Source organism: Gastrolobium bilobum, unplaced genomic scaffold (assembly GCF_033153095.1).
Source record: "Gastrolobium bilobum isolate Gb01-03AN ecotype WA unplaced genomic scaffold, APGP_CSIRO_Gbil_v1 utg168, whole genome shotgun sequence".
NCBI lineage: Eukaryota > Viridiplantae > Streptophyta > Magnoliopsida > Fabales > Fabaceae > Gastrolobium > Gastrolobium bilobum.
Window position 1 is genome coordinate 172851 of NW_026897363.1, and position 16411 is coordinate 189261.

Here is a 16411-nt window from a genome sequence, read left to right on the forward strand (position 1 = left end):
GTCATTTGACCGTGTCGGACACGGTCAAATTCGCGTGTCGGAATGGTCAACGTGTCGAAAAAAGTCAACCGCGTGTCCGACACCGTGTCAAAACATGTCGTCGTGTCGGACCCGACTCTTCCTGTTTTTACTAGTGTTCGTGCTTCCTTGATCTAAAATGTATCCAATACCAAAAAAGGTCTGTGTATTGAATGAGGAGCACAACTCACATTGTGTTAATGACATTTTATTTACACAAACTTCTACTAATATATAATCATCCCCTCTTAGCTATGATAATCGAAATGTACTAAAGAATTTTTGCTCTCGAGTTCTTTTAAATTTTTATTACAATTTCTATTTCTCTCTAATAATCATTAAAGGCTAATATTAAAAATAATTTGTTGCAAAGTCTTATTCTTATCACGATTCTTTCCTTTGATGTTATGACTTGAACAACTAATTCAGAGAGAAAAATGCTAAAGATATGGAAAACAACTTTCGAAATGTTACATGAATCAATGCAGCGGACATTTAAGTCAATAACCATTTATTTGTGTCGTCCTATGCTTTCACCTTCATTCTGGGTTGGTTATAAAACTTTTCGTTACCTTTTCCTAGCACCTGCTTATAAAAATAAGGAGGCTAAAATTTTGTAGAGTAATTTCTATAAATCTTTGCTGTATCTACTTGTGGCTTAATGCTTGCATTTTCAAAGGTACCTTTGCCACTAAACTCCTTGTTTGATAGGATTTCGCTTATGACTTCTCTTTGATATTCTCTTCATTGTTGTTGCAAGTGAGTTACTATTTTTTTTTATCTACGGAGATTTGATACCCTTACTGCATCTTCGAGAATCTTTTCAGCTTCCCATTGCATTTTGAATTTTCTATTTTTTTTAAAAAAAATATGTATATACATTTTCTGTTACTTGTATTTTCCCTCATTTTTTCTCAATATTTTATGGAAGAAATATTTTATTTAAGTTCTGGAATAGACGACTTATAACATTGAGATAAGGTAGCTTAAGCATGACATGATCAACCCAAGTTCTTGTTGGAGAAGGCAGCAATCACATAACTTTAATTTCTTAGTGAAGGAATCGTACTTCGAAAACATTCCAAGGAACTATTAATTCAGAGAAAAGAAATTGGCTTATGAGGTGGGGGATAAAAACAATAGCAGGGAGACAACATTCTTCATTACAAACCCTGAAAGGCAACAAAACCAGAGTGTATAGGCTTTACCTTTTGGTTCAGTCCCATAAAACAGTAGAAAAGAGTAGCACAAAAGAGAAAGGACGTTGCAGAGATATCACCGTCATATTAATTACATATATTGCAGCCCTCAAGCATCAGATTTATTATGAAACAGATCATGTACCTTTTTGCCTTTTTCATTCGCCATGCACTTTTTTTTCCCCTCTTGTTGCACCTTCTCTTGCTTGCTGATTTCAACTATCCAATGCCTCCTTTCTCAAGTTTGTTATATTCTTTCTTCTATCTTTGATCCAAGAAAGCTATGATTCTTCAAGATTTTATTATATATAAAATATAAAAAGATATAGATTAAAAGAATAAAATTGTTCTACACAGGAACACCTGAGTTGCTGCCCTTGTTTAATAAATCTTGTAAACATTGTTCCATATCAAGAAGGAAAAATCTGCAATCCAAGCATAGAAGCCAAGCTGCAGTAATGGTTGCAAGAAGTTGGCACCTTGCTTTATTCACCTTGTGTTTTCTCTTCGGTTCAGGTATCATTAACAAGGAGTAGCAATTTCATTATTCTTTCCCAAGCATTTATATATAACAACCAACTTTTGATTGAGATAATATATAATTGAAGCCATTGAGAGCTTTAGAGCTGTACACAGAATTTATCAATCGAAAATATGAAGTTTATCTTCAGGCATGAAGGATGATAGTTTCCAATTCTAACATCCTAGTTATGCACACTTTCAGATTCAATGTAACGAACTTGATTAGGTGCAATTTGCATAAATTGATGGTAGCTTTATAAAGGCCACATATAGCTCATGTTAATCACAAGAGTATTGAATGAATATGTATCCAGGAACCACATCAGTTAATCCATGTTGTGTCACCTTGGATGCAAATACAGAAAAATTTTGGGTTAGCAAATATGGGTTAACTAGGTCAATTTCAGCAAATTCTTCTCATTTGTCCTACTGATGAGTTAAAAAGATCTTTTTCTGTTTCATTTCCAGGTCTAGGTACAGCCAAAATATTAAGAAATGATAAGAAACAGGAAATCTTCTCATCATCGGAATTGGGTACTCAATTAGATGATGTTCCTATCGTCAACCCTACAACTCCAGGCACAGGAAATCCGTATCCTACAGTAAACCCTACATCTCCTCAAGCACCTGATACAACAGGGCAAATCCCTACAACCCCAAACACAAACCCAACGACACCAACAACTACTCCCACGACACCAACAACTACTCCCACAACACCAACCACGACCACTCCTGCATCATCAGGTGGTCAATGGTGTGTTGCTAACCAAGGAGCTTCGGACACTGCACTACAGGTTGCTCTTGACTATGCTTGTGGGTATGGAGGTGCAGACTGCTCAGCAATTCAAGCAGGAGCAAGTTGTTATAATCCTAATACTGTCCGTGACCATGCTTCTTATGCATTCAATGACTACTACCAGAAGAATCCAACGCCTACCAGTTGTGTGTTTGGAGGAACAGCAGCACTTACAAGCAATGATCCAAGTAAGACTTTCATCAAATATAAGCTTGATTACCTACTTGTGAACATCTTCTAAGCTGTGACACAATATTTAAAATTGTTTTTTTTCGTCTTGAAAATGGTCGAGAAATTTTGCATCCAAAATCTTCGAGGATGTGTGGCAGAGGTAACTCCACAAATATGTCATGTCCAGTACATACCAAAAAAAATGCAGATTTTTTTTTTGCAAAAATTTAAAAAACACGAGAGGCAGTTTAGGTACTTAAACCAGAAAAAATAACCCATTTGTTCAAGTTTGATCACCCCATCTCCCATGTTTCTATCTTAAATATGCCTTTACCATGGTAGCGATTTGTTGTTTACTCGTACAACTTGCATGATGCTTCTTATTGGGACTTTTCTGTATTATTTATGCACAAATAATATATAGCTTAAAAAATATTAATCATATATCGTGCCATACCTATATCTAAAAATTACAGTATCTCCGTACCCATATCGTAACAGGTCAGGAACTCATACTTTCATCTGTGGTGCAAGCTACAAGGCATCCATTGATGTCATTCCATAGAACTTTTAATATTACTAACGACAAGTATAAATCTCCTTCCATTAAACCAACTACAATCATGTATTTCTTTCAGTAACTGATGAAGGTCCAACAACTGTCCACTAAACCCCTTTCTCGGCAACCAATGAATGTCCTAAAAAATTCAGCTGTCAGCCTAACTCATTTTCTCACCAAAATAATTCATATTTGTGACTCCAGGGATTCTGGGCTTCGTTTATTTCGTTGTTTTTCAATGGGATTAGACAGTCAACAAAGTCCTACTTTATCATGTCTGTTATGTATGCATTTCTCTATCTTAAAATAGAAAATAACATCTAACATCGTCACAGGTAGTGGCAACTGTCATTATGCATCAGCTACAGCAAGGACAACAAGGTGAGAATTTGCAGCACCTACATCTCATTTCACCCTATAATGAATAAAAACATGAAGATGTAATCTTATACATCCTAATATATTATATTATAAGTGCAGCATTAGTCCACCAACATATGTTAGCCCACCTAGTCCACCGACTCCTATGACACCAACTACACCAGATATGACAATGCCAGGCGGCGGATCAACTGTCTACGGTTCAGAACCAACAGGAAGCCCCAACAAAGCCACATCTACTTTTTATTCCTTGCCGCTGCTGTTCACATGTGGCCTCTTGGCTTCACTTAAATTAGCAAATTACATATAGACGAGAAACAAGTACAGTCATTCTTTATGTGATACGCTGGAATTCACTCAGTCTTCCAGCAGTTTTTGCAAAATTTCAAGGAGTCAAAGTCAACAACTTTTGCAATTAAAGTTACTTCTACCTTTCATCTATGAATGGCTGTTAGTTGATCATAAAACGCAAAAAAGTGATAGAGCCAACAGGATTTATAGGTTCTTGTAGACACTTTTTCTGCAGTATTAGCTTCTCTTCCATACAGAAACCCTGTAACTAACATCAGCTAGCATGCCATTTTTTTTAGTGAACATAATAAATTACGTTAAAGAACTTTTAAAATCATTAGTTTGGTCTAAAACAGGTTATTGTTGCGAAACAGGACGCTCAGAAGGCTACTGTGGAAAAATCTCCCTTGTTCACAACAGTTACATATATTAACAGGTGATCTGGTCATGCAACAAAAACATGGCTGCTTGATAATGTTAGTTGCCATCTTTGGTAAAAAAATTCAACATAAAAGCACCAAAAATATAGCAGATGCTAGCTTTTACATAATACCTAACAAGTTCAACATGTTTACACTTAAATGAACACAACTGCTCATTCAATACATGTGAATGCTTAACTTGCCGCAGTTCAAATGTAATATTCATTTATTATATATTTCAAGATGGTTCGGACAGGTATTATTCTTATTTACAACATATTATTAGTGTACATCATTTCAAAGCCAACTCAGATCAGAAGCAACAAAGATGCAACAGTGATACAAATGACAGCTAAGGTGGCAACAATTGAACCTTGGTCAAATGATTTCTGCAAGCTTGTTCTTGAGAAATGCTGGAAAGCCAAATACACCGCAATCAATAATGAAATTACAGCACCTTCTTTTGTGTTCCTAAAAAAAGACAAAGATGGTGAAGCATTTTAATTTTATTTTTTTAAAAGAGAAAATAAGGTAAAAGAGAAAGGCTTGATGGCCTCAAAAAGATGGATTTGCTTACCTTAATCTCATAGCCTCGTACGGAGCTACTATCACCAAAAGTAATGCTAGAAATGGCAACTCAAGTTCACCTGGAAACAAAGAAAATCCAGCAGAAATTTTTTCCTTCCTTCAATTAATATTCAAAAAGCATGAAGAACAAAATACACACTAAATTTGTATTATTACACTCCACAATTAGGATTGTCTTTCTTGTGTTTTGCTGTTCATACTAAGAGAAGATATAGAGCCCATCCAGAGGTTCACAAAACAATGTGTTGAACTATACCAATTTCAATGAGGGCTATATACATGGTACCAAATGTTACTCCGTCAAAAATTTCCTAAATTTTTCATGAAGGATAAGAGAACATACCAGGAATATAGAAGAAGAGACGAACGAGAAGTGCCAAGAATGCTGACCACATACCATATCTACCTCTGTATGTCCAATTTGTTAAAACATTTTGACGAAAACAAGGGTAAAAAAATAAACACTGTTGATAAAGAGAATAATACTCTACGAAATTTGTTGAGCAAATACAAAGGGGGAAAAAAATAAATTAATTTTAAACAATTCACCATATATAAACTGAACAAGAAAATAAAATAAAAGAATTAATAACATACTTTATCCAGGTAACGACACCTAAAGGTGCTTGCAAAGCAAATAACGGAACAATAAATGATTTCGGAACCGCGGTGCCCTTTGCCAGTATTAAAACCCTACAAGATTCTGAATATCCATCAGCTGCCTCTCAAATTTTGCATAATATAACAAAGAAAGAGGGGAAAACAAAATGTAACTATGAATTGCGGTTTTTCATTATAAGATTTAAGTTACAGGCATAAGACAGACAATTCTGTTGTGATAATTAAAAATAATTGGAGATAAGAAAGGCATAAAATTCCATGATTAACCACTTGAACTTAAATAACCACTGACAGAGAAGAAACAGCAGAGATCCACTGCAGATTATGCGCAGAGAGAGAAGCTGCATAGCAACGCACACGAATCCTCCCTGTGGTTCTGATGTTGGTCTTCGACTTCGGGATGCTTCCAATTCCATCAAATAGGACCATAAATTAATAAAATCTCCAAACAAAATCAGAAAGAAGAGGAATGAGTGAGAATGTTACAGTTACCTTAGAGGATTGAAGGTGTAGGAGAGCGATGACGATGATGAGCGAGAGAAAGAGAGAGAAGGAGAACGTAGAGAGTTGAAGAGAGAGAAATTGGTTCGTTCAGTTGCAGTTGCAGTTGCAGTTGCAATTGCAGTTGAAGAGAGAAAAATCGATGACATTTCTGCTTACTTGTTTCTCCTCTTTCTTTTCTTTTCTTTTCTACTCTAGCTTTAGTTTTTGCTCCATACAGCTCTTGATGCATATAAAGCATAAACTACACCCACCCACCCTTAAATTGTATAGAAACAAATTTATAAACATAAGGAGTTATTTAATACAGAGGTCATGGGAAATGAAGAAATCCATCATGACGCTTAAGATTAGTTATAGGGATTAGTATTTTTGATACAAGTGTGAAGTTTATATTTTTATTGTATGTATAGAAAATAAAATTATTTCTTATAATATGAAATATTATAATCTCTTAGTTAAATCCATTCATTTGACTTAATTTACAACTTAAGTTTCTTCTTTTTTTTATAGCTAGACTAAGAGGAATTTGGGTGTTCCGAACATCATTCACTCGATGCTCTTTTTCCACGAGGATAAAAAGAGAAAAAAAAAATATGAATAATAATAAAAAAATTACTCCTTATAAAATGGACCATCAAATTTTCCAGCTGTTGTGGACCACTTTACAATTTTTCAGCTAAACTGAATTCTTCTCTTAATATAATGCTGTTATGAGCAAGAAAGCACCGACTCGTTCTTGTTTTTTAAATGTCTCTGTCCGACACTTATATGTTCTGACATGTGATTAATATTTTGAGACATATGATTAATGTTCTAACACACAATTAACTTTTTTCGACATGCGATCAACGTTCCAACACGTATTTGATATATATTTTTTTTTTACTTCTTAATTTTATTTTATTAACTAAAAATTAAAAAAATAATTTATAAATTAATTTTTTTCTGTTATAAAATTTACATGGCAAATTAACAAGGTAGAAAAAATTATTTTTGTTTATATTTATGTTATGGAATTTGAATATTTAATTAGTTATATGACTTATTATAGACTGTTATATGAATTAAATATAAATTATATTATATATATTAAAAATATTATTTAATATCAAAACGTATCCCAACATGTCGAAATATAACATTTTTTAAAATTAATGTGTCGCTGTGTCCTCTCATATCATTTTTCGTGTCCGTATGGATGCATCATATTATGAGTATAATTGAATACCTTTAGAAATGAACAACATCATATTTTGTATCTATCAATATTAAGTAGGATCGACCAGAAGTTCAATTGAAAAACTATAGTGAACTAGGTATATGTCCTATTCATTCAACTAAAAAGAAAAAAAATTGACTAATCAGAAAACTGATAGAGAATTGGTTAAATCGGTCTAAAATCAATGAGAATTGGTTTGAAGGTTTTTTTTTCCTTTTCTAGTTAACTGACGGTTATTAAAAAGATTCATTATAAATTATTATTATTATTATTTTCTTTACAAGACATATAATATAATTGTTATATATGGAGAACGATCTAACTGTTGTTACTTTATTTTTTAATTTTATATGAATTTATTATTTACTGTATTATAAAATATTAAATACAGAAAATTTATATTAATAAATTTTTTATTTATAAATTCTTACAAACTATATTATATATTATGAAAAATATACTTTTTTTTAAAACATACTCTTCAAAGTATAAAATGTAGTTTGTAAATAAAAAGTTGATAAATATGTATATTTAAGAGTAAAGCACATTTTAGCTCCCTAATAAAAATATGATTCTCGCCTTAATCCTTTAAAAAAAATTAGTTTTGAGGTCATTAAAAAATTTATAATAAATCTATTTAGTTGAAATTATGATTCTTTACAAATTTAAAAAAGACTTATATTAATTTTTCAAAAAGATTAAAATGAATTTATTTTGAATTTCATAATAATCATACCACTAAAATAAGGATCATATTTTTTGTTAATGACCAAAATGCACTTTAGTCTGTATTTGATTTTTTTCAGTTCAACTAAAGTTTGAATTACCTTTTTTGTAATACAAAGTATGAATTACCTTGAAACTGATGAATAGGAAATTACTATCTTATTTTAAAAAAATTGATTTTTAGTCTTATTTTATTATAGATTACGTATTTCATTTTTCTTCTTAATCCTTTACGGTTTCTCCGCGTGGCATCACGTGGCATGGTTAGGTACGTTAAAAGTCCCGAAATTGGGAAACAATAGAGTACGATAAATTTCAATCACGAGACTATCTTCATTTGCTTCAGCTTTCTCTTTATAATTGCGAAAAGACTTTTTATATATAGGCAAAATGATTTCTGCAGTTGCTGTACCTACCGTAAATAAGGATATACGTCTGAATCCTAAGATACGGCAATGGATTCTGAGTTTTTTTTTTTTAAAAAGCCGTGGGACCCACTTTTCTGTATCAGCTGTAGATAACACTATTTACGGCGACGACAGAAATATTAATCCCTTTTATATATTGTTTGTGAGAAATCTTTTAGTACTACCGTCACATTAAATTTAGTGCGACGATAGTTTATTTATATTAGGATATATAGGTAAATGTTGATATTTTAAAAATTTGCACAAACATATTTTAAAATAAATAATATAATAAATAAATTTTTCACTTTTCAAATTTTTTTTTGGGTAGACGGTTATCTCACTTTTTAAATAAATTTTGTAAGGTTTTATTTATATAATGTTTATTAACAAATAAATATAAAATTTTAACATAATAAAATAGGGAAAAATGTTTCTGCAGTTAATGCAGATAAGTTATCTGCATTTATTCCTAAAACGACGTCGTTTTGGTATTGAAATCTTAAAAAATTATAAATATAAAGACTATTATAATCCTGAAATAAATTAAAATTACAAAAACACCATGATTTTCGCCTCAAAACGACGTCGTATTGAACTTACTGCAGATAACTTATCTGCAGTAACTGCAGAAAAAGTGAACCCAATAAAATAACATAAAACCTAACATCAAAATACCTGTTGATCACTTTGTCAAGATCTGCATTCCGACATGATCCGCTTTGTCTCCAAATTGAGGCATATCTTTATAAATTTTATATTTTCTACGTCCCACTTTAAAAGATGATCGGTCTAAGTCAAGTTCATTGTATTCGCAAGGGTTAGAGTCAACACATTCAACTTGTGAATGGAAAACAATTTTATTTCTATGAATAATAAAATGCTAAATTATGTTAACAAAAATTAGAAAACTTAAGGGGGAATTTTAAGTGTCGATCATTTAAAAATATATTCAACATCACATTGTTTTAAATTACAGGAAAATTTAAATTAATGACTATCATGAATTTTCAAAATGCTTACAACTGTTAGTATAATTGTACAATCACGAAGTCAATTTTATTAATATTTATAATTTAAATTTTAGATAATGAAAAAATAGTGACAAGTAATGAGATTAAAGGTAAAAATTAAATAAAACCAAATATTTAGTTTTAAAAAAGTAAACAAATAACTTGACCAAATTTAAAATTATTAGGGTTTATAGCTTATCAAAATTAATTTTAACATTAACTACGCTAAACATATTATTTTAGATAATTTTTACCATAAATAAAACAGTGACAATTTTTATTTTGGTAGAAAAACAGTGACAAATTATGTAATCACATAACAACATCTAGCTATAAATTAAGCATAAGAAATATTAATTAGTCTTTGTAAGGAGTTTAAAGCCTTAATTTCATAACCAGTCCCGAATCAGACTAGTCGTGAAGCGATGAACCGATTGAAATATCTAAAAAAAAATTCTCCAAATAATTAATAATATCATTTCTTAGAAATCTCAATAGACATTTAATAATCACAAGCAACACACTAATGACACAAATAAATTTAAGTTCAAATTAGGCTTTATGTTTTCATAGTGTTACTGTAAAACCATAAAAAATAAATAATAATAATAATAATATCCGTCACTCACAAAATTATTATAAACAACACTCTAGAATATATAATTTAATCACAAATTATTATACACAACATTCTAAAAATATATAAATCAATCATAAATTATTATAAATAACAGTCCAAAAATATATAAATTAATCATAAAATACACTTCAAAAATATATAAATCAATCATACATTATTATAAACTACACTAAAAAAATATATAAATAAATCATAAATTATAATAAATTACACTCCAAAAATATATAAGTCAATCATAAATTATCATAAACAAATTTCCAAGATATTCCACATGAGAATATTTTTTTAATGATTATTAGGTAAATAATATTTTATTATTATCATATTAATTTTACCATTAGCATAGTAATATTTTTCCTATAAATAGAGACTTGAAGAACCATTAGCCTTTGCTTGAAATTTAAGATAAATCAAGGAGTAAAGGGTCTTGAAAAATAAAGAAAGAACTCTAGTAAGAAAGAGGGAAAAAAAAAGAAAGGAATTTTAGAGTGAGAAAGTTTGATAGTAAGCAAAGTAAAAGTAAATACTAACGTTTACCAAAAAAAAAAAAAGGTAAATACTAACAATGATGATAACTTATTTATTTATTCTAAAATATAAACTCCATGGAAGTGTTATTTTGTTATTTATTTTACTTTTTCTCTTATTTTCCTAACCGGTCCATCACTACTAGAAAAGTCTTTATTATCGACGGAAAAAATTCTGTCGAAATTATTGACGGAAATTTCCACAGAATTTATTTTCCGTCAAAAATTTCGACTGAAAAAGAAATTCCGTCGAAGATTTTCGACGGAAATCCTTTTCCGTCGAATTTTTTTGAAAAAAATAAAAGAAAAAGAAATTGAATTTTTTGGACTTTTCGACGAAAAAAGAATTCTTTCTAAAACTTTTGGAAAAAATAAAAAGAAAAAGAAAATAGATATTGTGCACTTTTCGACGGAATTTCGATTCCGTCGAAGATTTACGACGGAACAGGAATTCCGTCGAAAATCTTTTGAAAAAATAAAAGAAAAAGAAATTTGATATTGTGGACTTTTCGACGGAAAAAAATTCCGTCGAAAACTTTTGAAAAAAAAAAAAATAGATATTGTGGACTTTTCGACGGAATTTCGATTCCGTCGAAAACTTTTGAAAAAAGAAAAATAAATTATATATTGTGGATTTTTCGACAGAATTTTGATTCTCCGACGGAAAAAAATTCTGTCGAAAACTTTTAAAAAAATAAAAAGAAAAAGAAAATAGATATTGTGGACTTTTCGACTGAATTTCGATTCCGTCGAAGATTTTCGACGAAAAAGAAATTCCGTCAAAAACTTTTGAAAAAAATAAAAGAAAAAGAAATTAGATATTGTGGACTTTTCGACGAAATTTCGATTCCGTCAAAGATTTCGACAGAAAAGAAATTCCGTCGAAGATTAATGACATCTTTATTGACATATACTTTTTTTTATATTGCATTAACACTTGATATGATGTGTCATTAGATGGCATCAAAATTATTCTAAAAATACATAGAATTATGTGATTTGTGTGTGTTCGTCAGACATGGAATTGTTTGATTTGTGTGTTCAAAGTGCTATTTTGTTAGAATGAGTCCCTTTGATATTTCTCCATTCTGTGCCCAAGATTTATAATGATATAGGAAAGAAACTTTATAAGACTGGGCTATATAATGTAACGTGTTTGAGTTTAGTAGCCATAGTGGGTAACATTGACTATTGAAGATTAACAAGTAGTAAATTCTATTTTGAGGTAACTTTGACTTAGACTCATGCAAATCTTCGGTGGAAAAACTTAGACCTCTCTACACATGCACATATGACCTTTCTAGTTCAGTCACTGTTCTCAAACTAGCTTATATGAGCCAAATAGTGGTGAACTTAAGGTTGCTGTGTTTGATATTATTTGAGCTTGGGTTTAAATATCGGTAGAGTTGTGGAAAGCTTTGGAGTTTCCATGTCAATTAATTTTGGTGTCAATTCTTTTGCTTTGAATAATCATACTTGATACAAGTAGTTGTGGATAGCTAAGTTGGATTAACTGTGCATATACATGTTTAACTTTCATAGTGATTGTGAATCCATGTGCATGAATATATATATATATATATATAGATAGGATCTTTTGACACCGGTGTCAAATTTCAATTTTGACACCTCATTTGAGAGCCGTTAGATAAAAAAAGATCAAAGGTGTCACATACTTGCAAATCAGAGTCGTTGTTCTTTTTTGTTCTAATTTCTCTCAGATGAGGTATCAAAATTGAAATTTGACACCGGTGTCAAAGGATCCTACCTCATATATATATATATATATATAAAACGTGACTTTAATTATATAACTATAACATCAGACTCTTTGAGCTATCCTCTCAATGTGGCTAACTACATGGGACATATGGCAATGGCCATGAACAAGCTCTCCACTCTTGAAGGTTTCGTGAGACAGGTAAAAATTGACCCTTAGGCTATAATTGGACAAGAATCATCCATTTTAGTACAAACTGAACTTAGCTCTTGCTTTTAACGCAATAAGGTTGCATTAAGAATGGATGTACTCTATGATAATTACAAGGTAAAAATTGCTACTCTAATGTATTGATTTTTGTGCGGGGGTTGTTGGGCTTGTTTTTGGCAACGAGAATTCTTCAAATGTAGATAGGTAAAGTTTTTTTATTATTATTTTTTTTAAATTTTTCATTTTGATTTTTTTTTAAAATGCTCTTAAAATTCTTTAACTATGTTATGCACACCTCTACTTGTCTCTTTCAAAGGTTCTCTGCCACCTTGGATAAATGTAATTGGAGATTTTCTATAAGTATCATCTTCTTTGTATTCCTTATCTCCATTTCGCTATAGTCAATTTTTACCCTGTCCATACTCCATTCTCACTTATGTTGTAGGGTAGTATTTTACAAAAATAGGATCTAAACATTACAAACATCTTGAGTCTAAAAATCTTTTTTATTGTGATATCCATAGAATAGTAATACTGATTTCGCTATACCTTGCTCGCTCTGTTTTTCATCCTACTCATAACAGGTTCGTTTTCAACGACGATCATAATAATCAATGACTACATCACCACCGTCTCGGTTGAAGATCTCAAATTCTGTGGAAACATAAAAACCCTTAAGCTTGGTTCGTGTCATGTAACTTTTTCGCGATTTGTTACTTGCAAATTGTGCGAAATTACTTTTCTTTGTTACATAAATTACTTGTAAATTGTAGCTTTATATACTTTGTCTTTTAACAAAAAAAAAATTCAAAAAATTTCATTATTAAGGTTTGCTGAGGATAAAAGTATGCAACCAACCTAATCTTATGTTTAGGATATGATTAATTCTACTCATTATTATTGTTTAGTAGATGGATATAATGTCTTATAATGTAGTTATTATGGTTTATCCTTACAAGGTATTGAGTTTCCAGGTTAATGGACCCAAAAAAAAAAAGAATATATAATGCTTGTGTACAACACTGTTGACTGAGTGGATGAAGAGTTGTGCTTTGTCAATTATTTGTGTTTTAAATATTTTACATGCCTATAGGGTACAATTGCACATAAAGAGGAAATAGTTGAACAACAATAGGAGAGGGCTGCATAACAAGAGAAAAGGGTTGAGCAACAGGATAGTCTCATGGTTATGATGCAGAGACTAATGGAAAAAATGGATAAGCTTATGCGAAGACTTCCCGAGGCATTATTAGATACTGAGGATGGCGACAAAACTCAGCCTCCGTCTCAGGACCTAGGCGATGACCATGATTATGCAGATCATCCACCAGCATGACTTTTGAATCTTTATTGGATGTATATGAAATGGACTATTGTAGATAGACTCTTTTGATTAGTACATAACAAGGACTTTTGTATGTGTATGTCCCTTTTGATTAGTATATGGCTTGGGCATTTACAGATTTAGGACACTTTTAATTAGTATATGCCAAAGACTTTTGTACACATAATTATATTAAGATCGTATGATTTTGATATATTATTTACTTTCATTATATTTGTTAATCAAGTGCAAAACATAAATTGGTATTAATTTTGTAGAGAGAAATTAAAAAAAAAATCGACGTAAGAACAACTTCATCAAAAATTGAGGCAATAGTGTTTGACAGAATTTCATTCATTTTATGTTAAAAATTTTGACAAAATTTCATTTAGTTTTCGTCGAAAATTTTCACAAGATTTTTCGACAGAATTTCATTTATTTTCCGTCGAAATTTTTCAACGGAATTTGTTTTCCGTCGAAAATCAATACAAAATTTTTCGACGGAATTTCATTTATTTTCCGTCGAAAATATTCGACGGGATTTATTTTTTGTCAAAAATTAATACAAGATTTTTTGACGAAATTTTATTCATTTTTCGTCAAAAATTTGCAACGAAATTTATTTTCCGTCGAAAATTATTACAAGATTTTTCAACGGAATTTCATTCATTTTCCGTCGAAATTTTTCAACAGAATTTGTTTTTCGTCGAAAATTAATACAAAAATTTCGACGGAATTTAATTTATTTTCTGTCGAAATTTTTCGACTGAATCTCTAATTCTGTCGAAAAAATTGTTAGCAACGAAGAGATATGCCACAGCTTCATTTTCGTTGAAAATTTTAACCATTTTCGACGGAATTTTTCCGTCGAAAAAAATGCATTTTTTAGTAGTGCGTTGTGATACCACATTCCAATTTATTTTATGTTATTTATTCTAACAATTTATATTTTAGTAATTTATATTTCTGCATTTTATAATTATATATGAAAATATAGATATATATTTACTGATTTATAATTCAACAATTTATATTTTAGTAATTTACTTTTATGCAATTTATGTTGTTATATATATATTTATGTATATATATTCTAATTTATTTTTAAACAAACTTAGAATTTTGTAATTACCGATTACGTGTATAGTAACATATGTGTGAATATTATTAGATATGTAATAAATATTATACATGTATTATTTAATTATTTATTTTCATTTTTGTATGTTCAAAACATTGATGTTATGTCCTTAAATTTTTATAAATTATCACGGTAAATTTTGTATGTAATTTTTTTTACAACATATTTTTTAAGATTTACTGTAGTGATGTGATTGTTCTTATTTTTATTGTGATGTCAAATTTCAGTATTGGTATGTCATGACTTACAATTTCTTTTTATGAGATCTTTTTGGAGGTATCTGCATATTTGTCTGCCTAAAGAATTTATGAGATTCCTCATAGAAGGTAATATAAATATGTGCATGGTCAAGAAATTGAGTTTATTGAATCAAGGAACAGATTCTTTGGAGAAGTGGATTTGCAAACTACAGAGCTTTGATATATAGAAAAAAATCCTTACTTATGAAAATATCTTGGCAGATAATGTGTGATATATGTCTTTGTAATGTTAGACTGTTACGAAATATTATGATGTTAACATTATTTATTTAAAATCACGGATGATTTTTTCCATATTAAGTTATGGTTGGAAACACTACACTTTTATAAAAATCTTTTAAATTGTTATCCTTAATGAGATTTTATCTCATTAAGTGTGTGTTTTTCAGATATAGAGGACAGAGCTTAAAGATGTTGCCTGTGTGCAAGGAAGAATATTAGCCAATAAAGTATACATTTTTATTTCGTTGTGAAATTCTATACTATACCGTAATTATATTTTGGTTGCAATATTTGTATTTTATAAGGGTTACTTAATATCCTATGTTTATTTAATTGTTTGTACTTGTATATTCTATAATAAAGTCGATGTCAGTAAGACATACATTCTAAATCTTCGATATAATATACTTATATAATTAGAGTTCAAAATACATAGACAATGTTCCTCGATTAATACTCGAAGGATATTACCGTTACCAAATTTTTAACTGTGTCCACATAATTTTAAAATTTATAATTGATTTTAAATATCTATTTTATATATCATGACAGCCCTCTGGTTATCAAGGGCTATGATGTATTATAATCCCCAATTTGTAATATCCCTAATCTCAATTTTAAATTTGGTGTTAAGCAAAAGAAGTAAAGTAGTTGAAAAAAAAGGGTAATAATAATATGGAAAAACTATTTTCATGTTACATGATATAAAAGTTTCTTCCTACACACCCTTCGATAATTGTGCTGTATTTTCCTTTTCTTTTTTCAAGTAGTGGAACTCACAAATTTATCTTTATGACATGAGATAACTTATCTCCTTTAACATAAGATTAATAAAACTCATAATAATATTAATAAAATTTTTTAAGAACAAATAAATAATTCTGATTTTTTTGAAATTTTATAAGAGATTAAAAAACCCAGAATGCC

At 30.0% G+C, this 16411-nt stretch overlaps 2 protein-coding genes across 2 annotated transcripts; one reads left to right on the forward strand and one right to left on the reverse strand.

Annotated features, from left to right (window-relative positions):
• Window positions 1-1270: 1270 nt before the first annotated feature.
• On the forward strand, window positions 1271-3959 carry LOC133306303 (PLASMODESMATA CALLOSE-BINDING PROTEIN 4-like). Its single transcript, XM_061506608.1, has 4 exons — window positions 1271-1733; window positions 2208-2726; window positions 3604-3649; window positions 3749-3959. Exons 1-4 carry the CDS (start codon window positions 1676-1678, stop codon window positions 3957-3959), a joined length of 834 nt encoding a protein of 277 aa, XP_061362592.1. The 5' UTR covers window positions 1271-1675.
• Window positions 3960-4444: 485 nt separating this feature from the next.
• On the reverse strand, window positions 4445-6343 carry LOC133306295 (cold-regulated 413 inner membrane protein 1, chloroplastic-like). The gene is made up of 6 exons (XM_061506595.1): window positions 6064-6343; window positions 5864-5974; window positions 5548-5643; window positions 5294-5358; window positions 4940-5009; window positions 4445-4833 (listed from the first exon to the last, which is right to left on the reverse strand). Exons 1-6 carry the CDS (start codon window positions 6219-6221, stop codon window positions 4671-4673), a joined length of 663 nt encoding a protein of 220 aa, XP_061362579.1. The 5' UTR covers window positions 6222-6343; the 3' UTR covers window positions 4445-4670.
• Between the last annotated feature and the right edge of the window lie 10068 nt (window positions 6344-16411).

Bases quoted from the DNA above. Each gene is read 5' to 3' on its own strand.
- LOC133306303 (XM_061506608.1), top strand. From the start codon at position 1,676: ATGGTTGCAAGAAGTTGGCACCTTGCTTTATTCACCTTGTGTTTTCTC. The intron at 2,727-3,603 runs GTAAGACTTTCA...ACATCGTCACAG, and splicing joins ACTTACAAGCAATGATCCAA to GTAGTGGCAACTGTCATTAT. The intron at 3,650-3,748 runs GTGAGAATTTGC...TTATAAGTGCAG, and splicing joins GCTACAGCAAGGACAACAAG to CATTAGTCCACCAACATATG.
- LOC133306295 (XM_061506595.1), bottom strand. From the start codon at position 6,221: ATGTCATCGATTTTTCTCTCTTCAACTGCAATTGCAACTGCAACTGCA. The intron at 5,975-6,063 runs GTAACTGTAACA...TGGAATTGGAAG, and splicing joins TACACCTTCAATCCTCTAAG to CATCCCGAAGTCGAAGACCA. The intron at 5,010-5,293 runs GTATGTTCTCTT...CTTTGTTTCCAG, and splicing joins TCTCTTCTTCTATATTCCTG to GTGAACTTGAGTTGCCATTT.